General features: G+C 41.3%; 1 protein-coding gene across 7 annotated transcripts in view; it reads left to right on the forward strand.

The window, feature by feature from the left end:
* The window catches only part of LOC124777828 (transmembrane protein 94), a 495418-nt gene that overhangs the window by 50963 nt on the left and 421274 nt on the right, over nucleotides 1–23181 (forward strand). For all 7 annotated transcript variants that reach the window (XM_047253357.1, XM_047253355.1, XM_047253356.1 and 4 more), the window contains 3 exons: nucleotides 22382–22508; nucleotides 22599–22745; nucleotides 22835–22971. In XM_047253357.1, coding sequence (XP_047109313.1) covers nucleotides 22393–22508; nucleotides 22599–22745; nucleotides 22835–22971 — 400 coding nt within the window. In that variant the 5' untranslated portion in view covers nucleotides 22382–22392. The remainder of the gene's footprint in view (nucleotides 1–22381; nucleotides 22509–22598; nucleotides 22746–22834; nucleotides 22972–23181) is intronic.

Below are 23181 nucleotides of genomic sequence, written 5' to 3' on the forward strand. Positions count from 1 at the left end.
TTTAAATCTGTTAACAACCATGTACGTGTCTTGAAATGTTAGTTGGCAGACACCTGTAGTGTTTAAAATGACAGAAGAGATTTAGGTTTCTGGTTGAAACTGTGAGCCAGACAATGAGACACTTCCAGGCAACTTATTTAGATGTGCACTATATGTGAAACGTAGAGTCCTTGAGTGTCTGCTAGAGTATGTAAATCTGTTATGACCCTGAATGAGGAGGCAAAACCTGTGCAAAAGTTATTTTTGTCTCTGATTTTTATTATCAACAACAAAAACCACTGAAAAGTAAACAAATTGAGAAGTAAGTGTAAGAATTCGTAGATCTTTTAGTAGTTACCTATTGTACACAGTATTCTTACTGCTTGCTTCAACTGAATAAAATCCTTGGCTGCCACTGTGAGGATGTGATCATTGAATATGGTGGCCAATGATTTGAAAGTGTCACCATTTCTGTCAGAGCTGTTTTATGGGGGTTCAATTTCGTTTTGGGTACTTTTTTTGTTTGTTTCTTGTTTAACAGTGTTCCAAATAGCATTTGTCATGTTTCTGAAATGTTCTATTTTTCTGAGCATAGTAAATAAGTTTTGGATTTTTCATTACAGACTATACATTATTGCTAGACATGAAGTTTTAATTCTTGACTACACCTTGTTGTCAGAATGACATAGTGTTCTCTCTCTCTCTCTCTCTCTCTCTCTCTCTCTCTCTCTCTCTCTCTCGAGCAAGGCACTTTAATCCCAGGAGCTATATTTATTTTAAGGAAAAGCAAGGCTCCAGGTGCTGTAGGGAAATGTTTAAGAAAGGGTTACACTGCCTGTATTATAAGTCTGTTCTCATCCTTCTTCCCTTTATATTTCACTGAAGACTGTCATAGAATCATTGTCTATTATTCTGTACTGGTGAGTATATTTTATTATTGACATTTGACCATCATGTTCAACCAAATCACAGCAGGTTGTTGTGTTTAAATTTCCTCCTGCCTAACTCCATTTGCATAAATAGCCAATCTTCCTTTCTTCTTATTAGTTCCACGCTAGTACTACACTAGCTTGTATCTATCAAGATGAATCTGCAGTTTCATTGATTGCCATGTGATGTTCTGACATGCACAACAAATCTACTGAAATTCGATGTATCTTTTCATTTTCTTGTATGGATATGAGAAGCCAATCCTTTATTTTAATGAGGCTTCTGGTGTTCAGATGGAAGACGCTAAATTCATTTCCTTCAGTGACCTTGGCTGGATGCATATTTGCACTATTTTGTTTTGCTATTAGCTGTTTCATCTATAACTATATTTTGACAGCAGCTCTGCTGTTCACATTAATTTACTCTTAAAAAGGCTAGGGAACACTCTGGAAATCACTGAGGTAAGATGGATATTGCTTTGTTCAGACTGGATGCAAGTAGCCTCTAACACAGGCATGCAAACGTTGCTGAGGATGATGGCGACCAAACGAGACATCACTGAGGTTTATCCTGTCATGAATGTTCACAGCAGAGGATAAAAACATGAAACTGCAACTCTAATCTATTATGTAACTGCTGATGGCGTGTACATGTATGAAGGTGCATTGACATCTCAGCATACCTTCTAGGTGCTTCACTTTATTTGTGAGGCAGATGTATAAGTATGTTCTGGGGAAAGATCATTTTTGTATTCGGCACTGATAAAGGGTAATATAGTGACTCGAAGAAACATGTCATGGTCATATTAAGAGCCACATATAGAGAATGAAAATACAGACTCTATAGCAGCTGTATTTGGCTTCATGAACGAGTGAGCTTTATTATTTCCGAAATCACATTGAGTTAGTAAATACTGCAGACGTGCCAGGATGATGTGAACGGATACACTTCGTGCAATTAATTGTATTTTAGTGACCCTATTTGAGATGTTTGTATGGCTCTTCCGAAAAATTGCCAAACATGCTATGTGTTAGGTGTCTGCTAGAGTTGTGAAACTACCATAGGCTACCATAAGTAATTGTAGACTACAGTAGTTTTCCTAGTAGGTTTGGTCAGTTAAGATCATTACCTGTGTGTTAGGTGTGTTGCGTACCTATCGGGCATTACCTCATAACGGTTGCTTTCTTTATGTATGTCTGTCTCACTATATGCCCTAAAAACCACAAATGGTGAACCATCTAGAAAATGAGTGAGTGTATGTAAAGTGCGATGAAAGCTATAGAACATTGTTTTTTTCTACACAGTTATCCTCCCGTCTATTTTTAAAAATTGACAGTATTTATGGCAAAATTGAAATTCTCAGTGTTTAATTCAGCTTTTATTAAGAAATTGTTGATATATAACATGGAACAGAGGGATGTTGTAAAAGTAAAGAAAACAATAGATTTATCTTATAGCACTAGAAAATGCAGTTTCTTGGGGAGGGGCGGGGGGGGGGGGGGGGGGGTGAGAGAGAGAGAGAGAGAGACAAGTGTGTGTGTGTGTGTGTGTGTGTGTGTGTGTGTGTGTGTGTGAAATTATTTGGTTACATAAAAGTTACAGTTTGTACAGAAAGCAGGTGGCAGTTATAAGAGTTGAGGGGCATGAAAGGGAAGCAGTGGTTGGGAAGAGAGTGAGACAGGGTTGTAGCCTATCTCCGATGTTATTCAATCTGTATATTGAGCAAGCAGTAAAGGAAACAAAAGAAAAATTCGGAGTAAGTATTAAAATCCACGAAGAAGAAATAAAAACTTTGAGGTTCACCAATGACATTGTAATTCTGTCAGAGGCAGCAAAGGACCTGGAAGAGCAGCTGAACGGAATGGACAGTGTCTTGATAGGAGGATATAAGATGAACATCAACAAAAGAAAAACAAGGATAATGGAATGTAGTCAAATTAAATTGGATGATGCTGAGGGAATTATATTAGGAAATGAGTCACTTAAAGTAGTAAAGGAGTTTTGCTATTTGGGGAGCAAAATAACTGATGATGGTTGAAGTAGAGAGGATATAAAATGTAGACTGGCAGTGGCAAGGAAAGCATTTCTGAAGAAGAGAAATTTGTTAACATCGAGTATAGATTTACGTGTTAGTAAGTCGTTTCTGAAAGTATTTGCATGGAAGTGAAACGTGGACAATAAATAGTTTAGACAAGAAGAGAATGGAAGCTTTCGGAATGTGGTGCTACAGAAGAATGCTGAAGATTAGATGGGTAGATCACATAACTAATGAGGAGGAACTGAATAGAATTGGGGAGAAGAGAAATTTGTGGCACAACTTGACTAGAAGAAGGGATCGCTTGGTAGGGCATATTCTGAGGCATCAAGGGATCATCAATTTAGTGTTGGAGGCCAGCATGGAGGGTAAAAATCGTAGAGGGAGACCAAGAGATGAATACACTAAACGAAGAAACTTGCACAGGATGGAGTAGCAGGGAGAGCTGGATCAAACCACTCTCTGGACTGAAGACCACAACAACAATAAAAGCACAGAAGTTACTTGATCAGCTGATTTTTATTACTTGTAAAATGCAATTTATATTTTTTAAGTATTTAAAATTCTAGTGTATGCAATTTATCAAGATTGGTTCTAGGACCTCTGTAAAGGTGTGTGACCTAATGTTCTGCTTGTAAATGTCATTGGTGTTATGAGTTACAATAACGTTAGCCATTGCTAATCACACACAGAAACTACAGTACTATTTAGGACCATAGCTGGAGCCAGCAAGCCAGCAGGAGGTGTTTTCTGGAAGCTAGGTTACAAGTAGCTATACTATTCATCAGGCTCCTTGTTCACCTCATTACATAATTTGTCAGAATACTAGTTTGAGAGATGAAATAGTGAAGGCAGTAGAGGATCAAGTAGGTAAAAAGAATAGGGCTACTAGAAATCATTGGCTAACAGAAGAAATATTGAATTTAATTGATGAAAGGAGAAAATATAAAAATGCAGTAAATGAAGCAGGCAAAAAGGAATATAAACGTCTCAAAAATGAGATTAACAGGAAGCACAAAATGGCTAAGCAGTGATGGCTAGAGGACAAATGTAAGTAGTAGAGGCATGTATCACTATGGGTAAGATAGATACTGTCTAAAGGAAAATTAAAGAGACCTTTGGAGAAAAGAGAACCACTTGTATGAATATCAAGAGCTCAGATGGAAAACCAGTTCTAAGCAAGGATGGGAAAGCAGAAAGGTGGAAGGAGTACATAGAGGGTCTATAGAAAGGTGATGTACTTGAGGACAATATTATTTAAATGGAAGAGGATGTAGATGAAGATGAAATGGGAGATATGATATTGCATGAAAAAATTGACAGAGCACTGAAAGACCTAAGTCGAAACAAGACCCCAGGAGTAGACAACATTCCATTAGAACTACTGATAGCCTTGGGAGAGCCAGCACTGACAAAACTATACCATCTGGTGAGCAAGATGTATGAGACAGGCGAAATACCCTCAGACTTCAAGAAGAATATATTAATATCAATCCCAATGAAATCAGGTTTTGACAGGTGTGAATATTATCGAACTATTAGCTTAATAAGTCACAGCTGCAAAATACTAACACAAATTGTGTACAGACTAATGGAAAAACTGGTAGAAGCCAACCTTGGGAAAGATCAGTTTGGATTCCATAGAAATGTTGGAACACATGAAGCAATACTGACCCTACATCTTATCTTAGAAGATAGATCAAGGAAAGGCAAACCTAGATTTCTAGCATTTGTAGACTTAGAGAAAACTTTCGACAATGTTAACTGGAATACTTTCTTTCAAATTCTGAAGGTAGTAGTGGCTCAAATACAGGGAGCAAAAGGCTATTTTCAATTTGTACGGAAACCAGATGGAAGTCATAAGAGTCGAGGGGCATGAGAGGGAAGCAGTGGTTGAGAAGGGAGTGAGACAGGATTTTAGCCTATCTCTGATGTTATTTAACCTGTATATTGAGCAAGCAGTAAAGGAAATAAAAGAAAAATTTGGAGCAGGAATTAAAATGTATGGAGAAGAAATAAAAACTTTGAGGTTTGCCGACGACATTGTAATTAGACGGTAAAGGACCTGGAAGGGCAGTTGAATGGAATGGACAGTGTCTTGAAAGGAGGATATAAGATGAACATCAACAAAAGCAAAACTAGTCAAATGAAGTTGGTTGATGCTGAGAGGATTAGAGTAGGAAATGAGACACTTAAAGCAGTGGATGAGTTTTGCTATTTGGGGAGAAAAATGACTAATGGTGGTCGAAGTAGAGAGGGTATAAAATGTAGACTGGCAATCGCAAGGAAAGCGTTTCTGAAAAAGAAAAATTTGTTAACATCAAGTAAAGATTGAAGTGTCAGGAAGTTGTTTCTGAAAGTACTTGTATAGAATGTAGCCAAGTATGGAAGTGAAACATGGAAGATAAATAGTTTAGACATGTATTGAATACAAGCTTTCGAAATATGTTGTTGCAGAAGAATGCTGAAGATTATATGGGTAGATCACATAACGAATGATGAAGTACTGAATAGAATTGGAGAGAAGAGAAATTTGTGGCACAACTTGACTAGAAGAAGGAATCGGTTGGTGAGACATGTTCTGAGGCATCAAGCGATCGTCAGTGTAGTACTGGAGGGCAGCGTGGAGGGTAAAAATTATAGAGAGAGACCAAGAGATGAATATACTAAGCAGATTCAGAAGGATGTAAGTTGCAGTAGGTACTTCGAGTTGAAGAAGCTTGCACAGGATAGAGTAGCATGGAGAGCAGCATCAAACCAGTCTCTGGACTGAAGACCACAATGACAACAACTAGTTAGATCCTGAGAAAATTTCAGTATGGTTACACACACACACACACACACACACACACACACACACACACGCGCGTGTGCGTGCGTGCGTGAACTAATTTGGGATACTACACGTAATAATGAGAGGAACATGTTCTCAGAGGCCTTAATGCTGTAATGCAAACTAGTGATAAATCTTGAGTTAGCTACAGCCAAATAGTCACGAGAGAAGTTCGTTTTTTGCATACCAATTACTGTAAGCTAACAACAAGTAAGCAGAAAAAATAGTATCTATTATTAAATGCAAAGTTTCATCGAAATCAGCATATCAGTGAAAGAGTATCTTAGTGAGACACATTATTCATATTTTTTTCTTTTTTTATTTATTCCAAGTAACCATTTGGACGGTGTGATAAATCAACAATGTTTTTGCTCGTTTGCTTTCAGCAGCAGTTTCTTTTGTGTCCACACTTCTTACTTCTTTGAAGATGTTGTTCCTTTTTATCTTGTCGACTTTTTCCAGTTCTTGGTTTTCTTATGTCCTGAAAATCTCTTTTCTGTTGTTTCTTTAAAATGTGTTCTGTTTCTGTTGTGTCCAAGTTGACTCCTACATTTTTGATATCTCTTACTACTTCTCTCAGCCATATGATTTTAGAATTTTAATTGTTTAATAAGTCAAAGGATTTGTTTAGTTATTTATTCTGGCGTTGTTCACCCAACATGTGTGTCCATAGAACTTAAATCTCCTTTTTCTCATTGCATCTGTTATCTTTTAAACTTTCAGACATAGTTCTGTATTGTATCTTAATCTGTATCCTGATTCACTGCTGCTTTTGGGTCCTAGCATTTTTCTCATGATTCTTCTTTCAGTTTCTTTTCTAATCTTTTGTGCTCTCTCTTCATATTCAGTTTAAAGAGTTTCTGCTGCATAGAGTATTTCTAGTCGTACCACTGTTTTTTAGTACTTCAGTTTTGTATTCCAGTATAAAGATTTATAATATATATTATTTCTTGTTATTTGAAAGGCCCGCTCCATTTTATTTATTCTAGTTCCTATTGCTGTCTTTTTCATTATGTTGTTTGAGATCTGTTCTCTTAAATACATAAAACAGTCTACTTTAGGTATTGTGTTGTTGTTTATTTTAAGCTTTTGAGGGGCAATATTGATATGTGCTATGAACTGTGTGTTTTCAAATGATATTTGCAGTCCTCTTTTTGCTGCTTGACATTGTAGTTTCTTAAATTGTTCTTGTGCGCTTTCAAGTGAGTCTGTTATAATTGCCACGTCATTTGCAAATACTTGTTTGGCTTTCTTCCTACTTGTACTCCTTTAGTATTTATGGTCTTCCTCCAGTCTCTAACCTCTTTTTGTCTTACTCCTGATTTTATTTCAAAATTTTCTGACAGTTCTCCCATAAATGTTACATTTGATGTTGTTTTGTTATGTAGTCATGGCTGAAAATGTCAACTAATATATTTCTGTAAATAGTATACAACTTTGTAAAATCTACAAATGTTACCACATATTTCACGACTCTGATTTTCCTTATTTTTAGGAAGTGCTTTAAGTTTATGACTTGTTCTACACATGATCTGCTCTTCCTGAACCCTGCATCATACTTCCCTAGCTGTGGATCAGTTATTCCTTCAGCTCTGCTTAAAAATCCCTGTGACCGGATCTTGTAGGTCATTGGCAAGAGAGAGGTTTGTATATAATTGTTAGGATCTGTTTTACCTCCCTTTTTATGTAAGAGGTGTATTATTGCAGGTGTCCATTCGGCTGGTAGGTATGTTTGTTTCCCAGTTTTCTTGAATTATGTTTGTTAGGCACCATATTGTCACTAGATCCCCCACCTCCTTCCCCCAGGAGGCTCACATCATTTTTCTGATTATGTGCTTGGCGAACACAGAGTGCCAACCCTTGCAGTGCTACTTACTTTTCAATGCTACATGTCCATCCTTCTACTATTCCTTTTATCCTTGCCTTTCCATTGGACAGTTTTCTTGATGCCGAACCTGCTTAGATTTGGTCTCTGGTTTTGGACACTTGGGTTTCCTGAGCTGGGGACTGGAGGGGGCCACCAGTCCCTTGTCACCATAAGCTGTGGGCTTGCTTCAACAATGAATGTGTGGTGCAACAGTGGAATGTTTTGTGTCACAGGAAATGGGGATCTTGGCTTGGATCTCAAAAAGAACTCTCTGAATCTCAAGATGTTATGTGTGCCAATGAGATGCATGGCTGTAGAGGCTGTTGAGGTGGAGCAGTCATTAGCGAGCAACCTCTGGGGGACCTTGCTGCACCTCAGTTGCATACGGCTTACAAAGGCAAGCTAGGCTCTGTCTGGATGCGCATTCCATCCCTAGCCACTCCTGGAACACCATGAAATGACTCACTTTCATGTGCTGGTGGCCGCAAGGCCCCAGCCATCTCTTCAAGTGGAAAAGATTATTACAATGCAGAGAGATACAAACACACAGTATTTCCTTGCCTGGCTATACTATGGGAAGAGGAACAAGCTAGACGTCTGGGAGCAAAACGCTTCACCCAGTACTGATAGGAATACTTTTACTGCAATGAAACCATTATTTTTTGTCAAAAACATCGAAGATAAATTTGGCAACATTGAGCCTCTGGGAAAAATATGCAATGGTTCGTCATTAATTAAAACTTCCTCTGATGCCCAGTCTAGAGCTTTTCAGTCATATGATCATCTGGGTGAGATACCTGTTACCATTGCGCCACACAAAATCTTGAACATAGTGCAAGGATTCATCTTCCACAGAGATCTTACACTCCAAACAGATGAGAAGCTCCAGACTAAACTCCAGCAGTGAGAAGTGCATTTTATCAGACACATAGTTGAGGTCATGATTTACAGGTGTATTGTGAACCCGTATGTCCCACCATCTGTGAGGTCCTCCAGATGTTTGCACTTGTCATCCCACTGTATGGTGGACCCAAAATGTGGCAGCTGTGGATGAACACTCCACAAATATAGCCCACATGAACATCCACCTTTGTATGTCAACTGCATGGAATGACAGCCCCCACTTTCACCAGTTTGCCCAGTTTCCAAGAAAGAACAGAAGATCCAGGAATACAAATCTGTTGACCACCTGTTGTATACTGAGGCAAGGAAGAAATATGAACACACACATCTTGTGGATATGATAATCAGTTACAGTAATATTATGATCGTTACCCTTGCTACCTCAACCTTCCCCAAACCAGATCTCTCACTACACTCCTCTGCCATGTTTCTCGCAGTATCGTCTTCAGGAACCATTTCACACACCCTCCTGGAGAAGCGTTCTCCTTCTTCACCATCAACCAGTAACAGGCTCCCCTGTGGGCCTGGGGGCTTGAATAGGATCGAGGTATTCCTGCCTGTCGTAAGAGGCGACTAAAAGGAGTATCACAGCTTTTGGTCTTTATGTGATGGTCCCCTGTAGGGTTTGACCAGTTTTCAAAATTTTCCTGAAGAGAGAGCCAATTGGGGAAGGGCACCTTACATGGTGCATTATGTCCATCGTGCATTGAGATCTTTAGCCCACTTTCTCATCGTGGCATTGCAGTCCCGCTTATCCTCATCTCTTGAGCGAGGACACCTTCCTGGGTGCATTTTCTTCCATCCACTATGCAGTGTCATTTTCTGCACCGACGAGGATCATGGAATTTTTTGCACCTCATACACAGCACAGTAGCCAATACCTTGTAGTGGTGCCACCATGTACCCTGTTGGTTGTATCCCCCTGACAACACAGGGATCGCTCTGCTGATGCCTGTGCCGTTAACTCCCCACGTATGCTGTGGAGTAAATGCCCATCTCCCTGGGGCATCGGGACTCCTGGCAATGGCCATCCTGCCAGGTGGCCCTAGCTGAGACTGGGTGGTTCCAATGGGGAGGGCCTCTGGTGCCCATGGTGAGGGCCTCTGGTCGGAGTGGGCGACGTCAAGGCGGATGACACACCATGAAGCATGGTACGTCATCTCTTGCCGGTGGTCTGCTGTCCGCATTCCCTAAGCGGGCAAAGTCTAACTTCAATGCTAAGAAATATGACCCCAAATCATTCCCCTCCCTGGCCACACCACAGGAGGAATGCCAGGCCAAGGATGGCAGTGAAGCTTATCGCTCTGGTACCTTGTATGTACGAGAGTTGATGGGGAACCTTTCATGTCCAAGAAGCCTCAGTTTTTTGTGGAGCATTTGGAGGACAAGTTTGGGAAGGTGGAGGGCTTGTCCAAAATGTGCTCTGGGTCAGTTTCGATAAAAACGGCATCCTCTACCCAGTCACGGACTTTGCTCACTTGTGACAAGTTGGGGGATGTTTCTGTTACCAACACGCCCCATAAGAGCTTAAATATGGTTCAGTGTATTATATTACACAGGGACCTCCTTTTGCAGTCTGACGACGAGCTGTGCGAGGTGTTCATTTCGTACGGCACGTCCATCAGGGTGCGAGGGATAATCAGGTTAAAAAACTTTCTGGCAGATTAAAATTGTGTGCAGGACTGAGACTCGAACTCGGGACCTTTGCCTTTCACCGGCAAGTGCTCTACCATCTGAGCTACCCAAGCACAACTCACGACTCGTCCTCACAGCTTCAATTCTGCCACTACCTCGCCTCCTACTTTCCAAACTTCACAGAAGCTCTTCTACGAAGAGAAATCCAAAAAGAAGGTCCCCAAGACCAAAGGAACTGCTGTGGCACCCACACCACTGCTACCTACAAGCTCTGTGTCTGTGGATAAGGTGGAGATTCTGGCGTTCACTGAGGACCTAGATCTCACTGGACCCTCAGACACAATGGATAATATAGACTGCTCAGGTAAAAAGTCAGTGGCAGCAGGTGATCCTGTGGCGTAAACTGCTTCATTGAATGTTTCATGCATTCCCAGTCTCACGATGATGTCATCTTCCAGTAGAATTGCGACGGTTTTTTCCACCGCCTGACTGAGCTACGGCAACTGTTAAGCCTTACACCTGCTTTCTGCATTGCCCTCCAGGAAACCTGGTTCTCGGCAATGCGGACCCCTGCCCACCGCAGCTATAAGAGATACTACAGGAACCGTAGCGATATAATCGAGTGTCAGGTGGAGTTTGCGTTTAGGTCCTGAACTCAGTCTGTAGTGAAAATGTGCCCCTTCAAGTGGCTGTCAGATTAAGGACAATGCAGGAAATAACTGTCTGCAATGTATATCTTGCTCCAGATGGTGCAGTATCCCTGAATGTATTAACTGCACTGATTGATCAGCTCCCTAAACCTTTTCTACTTTTGGGAGATTTTAACACCCGTAACCCCTTGTGGGGTGGCACCATTCTTACTGGCCGAGGCAAAGATGTCGAAACTCTGCTGTCTCAGTTCAACTTCTGCCTCTTAAATACTGGGGCCGCCACACATTTCGGTGTGGCTCATGGTAATTGCTTGGCCACTGATTTATCAATTTGCAGCCCAGGACTTCTACCATCTAAACACTGGAGAGCACATGACGACCTGTGTGGTAGTGACCACTTCCCCATTTTCCTGTCACTGCCCTGGTGTCAGGCCCAGGGATGCCTGTCCAGATGGGCTTTAAACAAGGTGAACTGGGAAACTTTAACCTCTGCTGTCACCATTGAATCTCTCCCTCACAATAACATTGATGTGATGGTTGAGCAGGGGACTACAACAATCGTTTCTGTGGCAGAAAACGCGATCCCTCGCTCTTTAGGGTGCCCCCGGCGAAAGGCACTCCCATGGTGGTTGCCGGAAGTCTCTGAAGCAATTAAGGAGTGTCAATGAGCTCTACAGCGGCATAAGCAGCACCCTTCTGTGGAGCACCTCATAACCTTTCAACGGGTCTGTGCCCGAGTTCGCCAACATATCAAATGACGCAAGCAGGAGTGTTGGGAGAGATATGTCTCAACCATTGCGTGCCATATGTCCCCTTCCCAAGTCTGGGGAAAGATCAAACATTTTTTTGGGTGCCAGACCACAACAGGTGTTCCTGGTGTTAACATAAGTGGCGTTTTACCTACTGATGCAAATGCGATTGCTGAGCACTTTGATGAGCACTGTGCTCTAGTGTCTGCATTACAGAATTATCCCCCTAGCCTTTCGAACTCTCAAGCAGCAGCTGGAAGGGAAAGTCCTTACATTCACTACACACCACAGTGAATACTATGATGCCCCATTTACAGAGTGGGAGCTCCTCAGTGCCCTTGCACATTGCCCCGACACTGCTCCTGGGCCAGATCGGTTTCACAGTCAGATGATTAAACATCTCTCATCTGATTACAAGCGACATCTCATTGTCATCTTCAAAAGGATCTGGTGGGACGGGGTCTTTCCATCGCAGTGGCGGGAGAGCACCATCATTCTGGTGCTCAAACCTGGTAAAAACCCATTTGATGTGGATAGCTATTGGCCCATCAGCCTCACCAACATTCTTTGTAAGCTGCTGGAATGTATGTTGTGTCAGCAGTTGGGTTGGGTCCTGGAGACAAGTGGCCTACTGGCTTCTGCCAGGGTCACTCTACCACTGATAATCTTGTGTCCTTCGAGGCTGCCATCCGAACAGCCATTTCCAGATGCCAACACCTGGTTGCCATCTGTTTTGATTTACGAAAAGTGTATGACACCACCTGGCAACATCATATCCTTGCCACATTATATGAGTGGGGTCTCCGAGGCCTGCATCTGATTTTTATCCAAAATTTCTTGTCGCTTCGTACTTTTCGTGTCCAAGTTGGTGCTTCCCAAAGTTCCTCCCCCCCCCCCCACCCCTCCCCCCCCCATATCCAGGAGAATGGGGTCCCATAGTGCTCTGTATTGAGTGTGTCTATTTTTAATGACCATTGATGGTCTTGCAGCAGCTGTAGGGCTGTCTGTCTCACCTTCTCTGTACGAAGATGACTTCTGCATATTGTACTGCTCCACCAGTACTGGTGTTGCTGAGTGGCACCTACAGGAAGCCATCCACAAAGCGCAGTCATGAGCTCTAGCCCAAGGTTCCCAGTTTACAGCCACAAAGTCATGTGTTATGCACTTCTGTCAGTGTCGTACCGTTCATCCAGAACCACAATTTTACCTTAATGATGATCCACTCAGTGTAGTGGAGACATATCGATTCTTATGACTGGTTTTTGACGCCCGATTGACTTGGCTTCCTCACCTCTATCAACTTAAGCAGAAGTGCTGGCAGTACCTCAATGCCCTCCACTGCCTGAGCAACACCAACTAGGGTGCAGATCGCTCTATGCTGCTGCAGCTCCACAGAGCCCTTGTTAAATCCTGCCTTTACTATCGGGTGTGGTTTTTGATTCGGCAGCATCCTCAGCATTGCGTTTACTTGACCCAGTGTATCACTGTGGTGGTCGCCTAGCGACTGGAGCTTTTAGGATGAGTCCGGTGACCAGCGTCCTTGTGGAAGCCGGAGTCCCTCCATTGAAAATTAGGTGTGCGCAACTGCTGGCCAGTTACGTTGCACACATTCATAGTTCTCCAGCATGTCTGAATCACTGTCTCCGTTATCCACCCACAGTGGTTCATCTCCCTCATCAGCGGCCCAGGTCAGATCTTCCAATTGCAGTTCGTGTCCGATCCATTCTTTTCAAACTGGAGTCCTTGCCTTTACCACCTATACTTGAATTCACGTACACCTCCATGGTGTCCACCTAGGCTGCGGCTTCACCTGGACCTTTCACATGGCCCTAAGGACTCAGTTTACCCCGCGACTCTCCGCTGCCATTTCCTCTCGATTCTTGACATATACCGAGGCCACAAAGTGGTTTTCATTGATGGGTCTATGGCTGATGCTCACGTTGGCTTCACATATGTCCATGGAGGACATATTGAACATCATTCCTTGCCTGATGGCTGCAGTGTTTTCATGGTTGAGCTGGTGGCTATATCTCGTGCTCTTGAGCACATCCGTTCAGGCCCTGGGGAGACATTTCTTCTGTGTACTGACTCCTTGAGCAGCATACACGCTATCGACCAGTGCTACCCTAGTCATCCTTTGGTAGCGACCATCCAGGAGTCTATCTATGCCCTGGAACGGTCCAGTCATTCAGTGGGGTTTGTCTGGATCCCCGGTCATGTCAGAATCCCAGGCAACGAACTTTCTGACAGGCTGGCCAAACAGGCTATGCAGAAACTGCTTATGGAGATCGACTTCTCTGCAACTGACTTCCGTTCAGTACTATGCCGCAAGGTTTTGTGGCTTTGGGAGACGGAATGGAATAACCTCAGCATGCACAACAAACTGTGTGCCATTAAGGAGACTACGAATGTGTGGCAGTCCTCCATGCGGACCTCTTGCAGGGACTCTGTAGTTCTCTGCCAGCTCTGCATTGGCCACACTTGTGTGACACATGGCTACCTCCTGTGCTGTGATGACCCACCTCGGTGTTGGTGCGGCACGCGGCTGACAGTGGCCCATATCTTGGTGAGCTGTCCTTCTTTGACTGCCCTGCGATGGACTCTTCAGTTACTGAATTCGTTGGCATTAATTTTAGCTGACAACACCTCATCAGCTAATTTAGTTTTACATTTTATTCGTGACAATGGATTTTATCATTCTATATGTTTTAGTGTATGTCCTTTGTCCCTTTGTGATCTGCACTCTAATACTTTTAAGGTGGATGTTTTAATGTGTCACAGAGTGGCTGGCTTTTCCTTTTTGTTCTCATTGTCAGCCAGCCACGGTCATCTGCTCTCTTGTTTTTACCCCTTCTACCTGTTTTTGCTTCTCTCTTTGGTTTTCTTTCCTGTTTTGTCCATAGTAGTGTTGGTTGTCCTTCTGTTGTTCTTCCTTTCTCCTGTTATTGTGCTCCACGTCTCCTTTCTTTTCTTCTTTCCTGTGTGTAATTATTTTACTGGGAACAAGGGACTGATGACCTTGCAGTTTGGTCCCTTCCACCCCCCACCCCCCTCCCTCTCTTTTAAACCAACCAACCAGTGACAGGGTTTCCCCTCTCGGAATCCCTCTCTCGGCAACCTCCAGACTGGAGGCCCAATGCCAAACAGTGGCTGCAGGAGACATGGCCTGTCAGCTCTTCCTCTGTTCTGTACTCACTGTCTATAGCCCCTTGAATTAACCTAGCCCACCCACATTTATGGAGGAAAAGAAGAAGAAGAAGAAGAAGAAGAAGAAGAAGAAGAATCAGGACATGGCTCCTCTGATCCCCCCATGCAGTTGGATTCTGAGCTAATGTTTGTGTGTGTGTGGTTATATCCCCACTGGTGAGAGGCAGTGATCCTGAGGTGTGATTGGTGGTCCTTGTCCCTCCATGCCTGACTTGGCCATGTGTAATCGTCCAGTGGAATTGTAATGGGTATTTCTGTCATCTGCCAGAACTACAGCACCATATTTCCTCCTCTTCTACTATCGTTTGCATTGCTCTCTAAGAAACAGATTTCACTGATGACCATTTTCCAATGCTCCAAGGCTATCATGCATTCTGTTGGAATGGTTCTGGTTCTGAAAGGGCATTTGGAGGGGTTAAAACATTGGTTCGTACAGATGTCATCAGCGATTGGGCTCCCCCTCATACTTCATTGGAGGCAATAGTGGTGCATGCGCAAACAACCTCAGCAAACAACATTTGCAGTATTTATATTCCTCCAAGCAGGCCACTTCCTTATGTTGAATTGACCACTTTAATCCAATAACTCCCCACCCCATTTTCTCCTGCTTATGACTTCAACACACAGTCCCTTGTGGGAGAGCACCAGTTTGTCCTGATTGATCAGCTACTCAGAGACCATGATATGTGCCTCCTCAGTGGTGGTTCTCCAATGCACTGTAGTGCCATCCATGGTAACCTTCCCATTTTAGCTATTGATCTGACGATCTCTTTCCCATAGTCTTGTGGTTTTGCTACATTGCTCACTACATGATGACATTTGTGACATTGACACTTTCTGATGAGCCTGTCATTTCCTTGCTGCCTCCAAACAGACCATCTACCATGTTGAGTACTTCACAGGGCCAACCGACATTTGGAAGAGCACTTGCCCGTGAAATGCAAAGATCCTGAGTCAGAGTCTCGGTCCGGCACACCATTTTAGTATGCCAGGATGTTTCAGCTTATCACTTTTAAGGGGCTTTGTTCTAAGGCTCACTATCTATTAAAACACAGTAGGAACGAATTCTCGGAAAGCTATGTCTCCTCCCTGAAGACGTATGCCTCTTATCTCAGGTGTGAGTCAAGCCTCGTGATCTTATGGGCCACCAGCGATCAACAGCTGTTCTTAGTCTTGGTTGAAAGGGGTCCTTTGTACTGATTCATTGGTTCTTACAGAACACCTTGTGATCCACTTTGTAACTGCATCAGTGTTCTCTTCCTATCTGGCTGCAGAACCCAGTGTCTCCCAACAGTTACTGGCAGATTAGCCTGAGCAACATACTCTGTAAGCTGCCTGAAAGGATGGTTGCTTTCAGATTATAGTGGTTTCTCAAATCTCGAGGCCTCTTGTCCACTTATCGGTGTGGTTTCCGGGAGGTATGACCCACAATCGACCATCTGGTGTGGTTGGAAGCAGCAATCTGACGGGCTTTTTGTAATTGTTATCATCTTGTTGCAGCCTTTTTTGACCGGCATAAGCCAGTGTAACCTTGTTTTACTTACTCTCCATGACTGGGGCTTTTGAGGCCACCTTCCATTTTTTATTCAGCAGTTTTTATCCCACAGGTGACTGGGTTGGAGTTGACACTTCACTCAGCTCCACACAGGTCCAATAGAACGCTGTACCACAGGGCTCAGTGTTGAAAGTCACTCTCTTCCTCATAGCCATCAATGACTAGTGACATCTGTTGGGTTGCTGGTCACCTCTGATTTTTCTGTATGGCGAAGCTCCCACACTGTAGCCTCTGCTGAAAACCACCTCCAAGGGGCCATCCAGTGGTCCTCTGGATGGTCCTCTGCATGCTCCCTTTCCAACAGTTTCAAATCTCTCCTACAGAAATGCAGGTAATGCATTTCTGCCATTGTACCACAGTCCACCCTGACCCAGAACTCTACTTAGATACCCAACATCTGGATGTTGTAGCACAGTCCTGTTTGTTCGGCCTCCTTTTTGATAAAAGTCTGACTTGGCTGCCCTGTATTCATCACCTGAAGACTGGCTGCTTCCTTACCCATGTATCTAGAGATGCGGATCACGCTATTCTTACCTCTATCTACTGGACCCTACTTCCATCTGTACTGGATTGTGGTTGCCAGGTTTATGGTTTGGCAGCTGCTTCAGCTTTGAAACTGTTAGATCCAGTCCACCATCATGTAGCAACTGTGCCTTTCGGACTAGTCCTGTAGACAGTCTACGTGCTGAAGCAGGGATCTTCCCTCTTCAGATTTGATGGTACCATCTTATGGTCTCCTGTGCAATTGCCATTCAACAATTCTTTGATCATCCCACTTATCCCGTTCTCTTTGCATATGAGAGATGTCATCCTTGTGGTACATATCCTCAGGTGGGATTACTAGTGGGAATGCACGTTGCTTCTCTGTGCCAAGACCTCCATCTCCCCTCCCTAGACTGTGCTCCCTGTGTTTTCTTGTACAGTCTCCAGTATGTGCTGCCCAGGCCACAGATTGGGACTGATCCAGGGTGCTATCTTCTTTTACACTGATGGCTCTAAAACTGTAGATCAAACAGGATATGATTTTACATCTTCTGCCAGTATCAAACATCATTTGCTGCTGAAAAAATGTTGTGTGTTTATTGTAGAGCTGACAGCCATTAGCAGAGCCCTCTATTTTATTAAATGGGCTTCTCTTGACAGCGTTTAATATGTACTGTGTCAGTGAGCAGTCTCTGGTCTATCGACCAATAACTATTCTTGTCACAGTTTGCTCTCCTGTATTGGTGACCTTCTCGGTGACCTTCATTGTGCTGCCTGCCCAGTTGTCTTTCCCTGAGTTACAAGTCATATGGGTATCCCAGGGAACTTCCACTTTTCATAGAAGGAATCCACAGTGCTTTGTTGTCTCTGCATCGGTCATACCAAGTTAATCCATAGTTTTATTTTGTGTATTGAGCCATCCCCACATTGTTGTTATAGAGACGTACATACAATTGCTTGTATCTTAATGGAATGCTAAGTATGGACTTTCTGACACATTGCCTGTAATACAGGCAGACTATTCACAGGTGATTGAATTGATTCTCAGTTTTCTATGGGAAGGTAGTTTTTATTCTCAGGTATAAAGTTTTAATCTATCTCTGAAGAAGGGTTAGGGGGTAGGATGGGACATCTCCTGCTGTATGACAAGTCTGGGGGTTCCCTGACTCTCATCTCCTTGATCAGGCTACTCCTTCATCTTTTTTTTACTCTGTTTTAAGCACTTTTAGATTTGGTTTGCCTCCTTTATGCTGCACCCAATTTTCTATTCTAGGTGTTGCCCGGAGTTCCCACATAATATTCTTGCTCATAGCTGCAGGCGCTGAGGTATGGCAAGCGGCATGTACATGCTTCTTGGGATACCGTGCTGATGTCTCAGGTATGTGAGGCCAGCTGAAATGGTAGAATGCCGCCATGTCTTATCTACTGTGGATAGTCGAGTCGTCCCAGTGGCATGTTGATGGCATTGCCCGGAGTCAAAGTCTGGATGGACGCTGAAGAGCACATGCGATTGGATGGCGTGGTATTAAGTGTCTGAGCTGGACGGACTATACTTGGTGACAGCAGACTGTGCCCATGAACAAACAATTTTAAAAATGAATTTAAGTCACAAACTGGCCTTGTTCTTTCCTAAATAGAAACTGATTTTTATATGTGAAAGTAATTTCTTACAAAACATTCCTGGGATCTATTTTGAAAGTTAATTAAGTAGATCCTTAATCAGCTGGATTAATAGTGGATAACAAATAAGTGCAAAAGAGACAAATTTAACACATTTGAAATTCCACTTTACGATATGAAGAACAGACTCACAGGGTGAAGTTATAACTCATTATCTTTTGGAAAGACTATAAAAATAGCCCTATTGGTAATAATAAAAATACCTTATATGCATGTGCATAAAGTGGTTGAGTAAAACACAACTGCATTGCAAGACGCATAAATAAGTGTCTTGCGGCGAAGCAAGCTGGGATATTTCTAATTCTCCTCTTGTTTTGCCATCTGCCTCCTTAAAATTCATTTTTGACTAAATACTATTAACATACATGAGTATAACCTGCATTTTCATAAAATAGAAAGGCTGGCCCTTAGTCTTAAAGAATATAACATCAGATCTAATTTTGTACTTAGTTTTATGTTTGTAATTGATTTTCTAATTTATTTTGACTGTTTCTAGTTGGTATCTTTTGTTATAGGGTGAAATCAGTGATTGTTTCATAACTTAAATTCTATTGTTGACATATAAACAAATATAAATTCTGTACTAATTATAAGCATTTGGAAGATGAAATGCTAGTAATCTTAAAATATCTATTTGACTCTATTTGAAAACATGTTAGCAGAGCCAGCTCATAATTAATTCCAAAGAAATTAACACTTTTGTCAAAAGTATTGTTTGCATGACAATATATGTTAATTTCATTATTTAAACAAATATTTTAGCTTAGTGATTGTAATAGAAGAAACTGTTAAAAAGACAGAACTTTTTGATGTATTCAGTTAATTTAATGATTTAAGTTTTAATTGAAATTTTTGTAAATTAAACTTCGTACAGTGTGCATAGTTTCAGCCCCTATTATTGTGAAGATATATAAGGGTCCAATTTTTGGTCACGGGACAGGCAGTCCACAGCTGAGTTTCAGACGAGTAACCTGTGCTGGTTAGAACCACAACAACAATGCTTCAAATTAACTGTGCAATAAATGTTAAACAATTAGACCATGTGTAAAACCAGTGACAGTGTCTGCTCCATACGTACCTGATTATTCTTCAAGAACTGTGAACTTTGCGGTTAGGTTTTACTGCTCATAGATGTTCAACAGGAAACTATTGTAGCATTACGTGGAGGTTTGCCTGCAATCTATTAATGAGGCTTATGGAAAGATTAAACAATAGTGCACTGGCCCTATGACTGTGTATTATTGGGAGGTTGTGTAAACAGTGAAAGTAAAAGACTGTGTAACGCAACTGTGCATATGTTGGCTACATTATTTACCGTTGTCAGTGTCCAAATTACAAAACCCATTATTCAGCCAGTGTAGCAATGCAGTACGTTGACACCGAGGACAACAAATGAAGAAATAAAGCAGTTGAAACCTTTACAGTCTGAAGTAATTTTTCTGAAGCTTGGATTTGGATGAAATTAAAAATAGTGTGACACTAGTTTCCCAGCTTTCAGAATGTTAGAAATTGAACAAAGTTTTTTATTTTTAATGCTTGTGATAACTGTGTACATATTAACTTTACAGACAGGCAACATCACGCATTCTTTCCTAGTACCTACAGTGACAATTTTGCGTGAGGTAACTAGCCTCAGATTTCTAAGATTCTGTCATCGATATGGTCTTGACTAGTATAACTTTTGAATTTTTTAAAAATCTAAATACCTTGTAATACTGTCCTTGTTTTCCCACCCCATTTGACACACACTTCCATTCTTTTTACTTATCCATGGTGGACAGCTGTGGACAGAAAATAATGGCTACTTACCATAAAGCTAGTTCTAGCCTTTTTTAATAGTAGAAAGTTTGAAGTATATATGCTATTTTTAACAATTAATTGTAAGCAAGGGTTAATTTGTTGCATCAATTGCTGCACAACAAATGTCTGTAAATAAATTTAACACATTGGATACACACTGCATTGCTCAAGTCATATGTAAGAACTAATTTCAGAATCCCTTAAAGGAAATAAAAGTTGTGCATTTTGGAGGAAAACATTCAGTATATTCCAGGATATTACATTATCAATGAGTATAGATCAAATGTCACATTTTGCTCTCCTAGGCTTCTGCACAGTTATGGACATTGATTCACTGAGTCAGACACACACACACACACACACACACACACACACACACCACAGTGTATTGTGTGATTGCTGTCTTGAAAGAGAAGTTTCATGAATGTGGATCAAGCCAAGTTATACATTAATATGCGAAAGCAGCTGCTGAAGTCTGCTTCTGTGAAATATGCTAACCACAAATTATGACTAGTGCTAATCTACTCTCATTATAATAATGGAAGTTACTTCACAATTACTCAACATATGTGTGAAAATGATAGATGTAGCACTATAAATAGAATTTTGAGAAACAAAATTTTGGATAAAATTCTACAAAATAATAGCTATTCCAACAAGGACATACAACAAAAAATTATAGATGAGTAAATAAACTGTACTTACAAAGAGTACTGAAAACCAAGAGGGTATGTTTAAGAGCAGGTTGTGGTACCTAGAAAATAAATCAGGAATAATAACATATTGATCAAGTTACATATAATATAGTTAGTGAGTGGGCATTTTCAAGGAAGATGTGGGAAATCATATTGAAAAGCTCCACAATAAATCTTGAGAGGATTATACAGTAATTCTTTGTAGGCACACACAAAAATGCTTTCAAAGGCTCTAAAAGATGGCCGTGTATGAATGGTTACTTTCACTTTTGGAAAGAGCAAGACATGCAGTAGCAGCCCAAAATAACCAGTTTCTTCTTTTTCCTGGTCTTATCCTGTATCCTCATGGGGTCAGCATGTTACTTATTGGATTTGTCAATGTTGTTGTCAAAATAACTGACTGAATCGGTGTATTAAAGTCAGAATTAATCATAGTATGTGTAAATAGTTTTTGTGTGCAATCCGGAGTGTTTAATTTTTTTTGCAGTGTCTTAAGATTCACTGAGTTTTCAAGAGTCAGTGCTGTGTTGTGACTAAAAAAAAGTAGGTCCATTGATATGTCAGATGTCTAGCAGCGTTTTTTTTCACCCCTCCAGATATTGGCTCTTCTTTGTGTTTGTCACATTGTTAACAAAGAGCATTGCTGAGCATATGACGTTTAACAGTAAGAATTAAACAATCAAAAGTCCAGGATGGAATAACGACAGTATTATGAGAAGGATTGACTGCTGCTCACCACATAGGGAGGAGCTGTTGAGTTGCACACACACAGATTCAAACAAGCACAACTCGGCTCTGGCTGCTGTAGCCCAACTCAGGTCATGAATGAGACCGCGGTCATGTGTGTATGAGCTGTGCTTGTGTGTGTTTCTTATTTCCAAAGAAGACCTTTTGGCCGAAAGCTTAAATGTTTAGCAGTCTTTTCATAGTACTGGCTGTGGCTCAACGCCTCCTCCATGTGGTGAGTAGCAATCTATCCTTTTCACAATATTGGGAACAGTAATAAAATTGGTTACAGACACAAGCTAATGTTAAATCTTCAGTGCCTAAACCCATTTTTTACTTGAACACCCCATGGATATGTCTTTATTGTTAGAAATTGATTCTGCCAGATGTCATATGTTTCAATGATTGTTAAAATAGCAGAGATGGCTTTAATTATGGTTTCCTTTGAGAAATCTGTTGCAGAATTGTGGCTGAGATACCATAATTGAATTCGTGCTTGAATTTTTTTGTATTTAAAATTTACATAGTGGTGCTCATTAAAATCAAAACACATAGTTGATGCAAATTTCGTATCGTAAGAGAAAAATTAGGAGCTTTTACATTTTGTTATTAATTTTCAACCTTTTTATGTGTCTCCTCCTTTTTTAATTTTAGATCTCACTGACATGGATCATGAACCAGTTTACAGTAAAGAAGGCCTGTCCACAGCAGAGGCACTTACTCGATTGCACCAAGATATAGAATCTGTTCTCAAGGAACATCAGTTGTGCCATAAGAAAAGGTATTTAATCACTGTGTGTCATTAGTCCTTTTCATGAGTCTTAATCAGAGTTCAGTTGCAATAATTTTTTTGTTTGTTTATTTTTTACAGGTTCAGTAACATATGGCATAAGCAATGGTTGAGAGATGCACTACACCATGAAAGCCGATACACCACCTTTTGTTGGACTTCTGCAGTTGCCATTCTTGCTTGCAGTTTTGCGCTGTTTTTTGCATATCTTGTAGATAAAAGTGACAGGTACTACACAATAATTACACAGCATCACTTTTTATATTTATATTTATTTTATATCTCCAGGAGATTCTCATCTTAATATTTTTTTTTAGGTTATGCTGTCTACTCACACAAGGAATACTGCTTCTGCTACTATTGGTGATCAATGTATATTTGGTTTTGAGAGAGAACAAATTGCGGCACTCTGAAATGACTACAAGAATTCTTGAAATTCTTCATCAGTTAAAAGGTTTTTTGTCATTAATGTTACAATATTTTGGAAGTATTGTGTACAGCAGCATAATGTTATTTCAAGCATAACTAATCATACTTTTCAATTATTGACAATATAACATAAATGGATAGATAAAAAAATCTATTCACCAAGTGGCTTCAGGGGAACCCACACACACAAAAGGGTTCAACTTTTACAAGCTTTTGGAGCCAGTGGCTCCTCCTC

This window comes from Schistocerca piceifrons, chromosome 2 (genome assembly GCF_021461385.2).
Source record: "Schistocerca piceifrons isolate TAMUIC-IGC-003096 chromosome 2, iqSchPice1.1, whole genome shotgun sequence".
Classification (NCBI taxonomy): Eukaryota; Metazoa; Arthropoda; class Insecta; order Orthoptera; family Acrididae; genus Schistocerca; species Schistocerca piceifrons.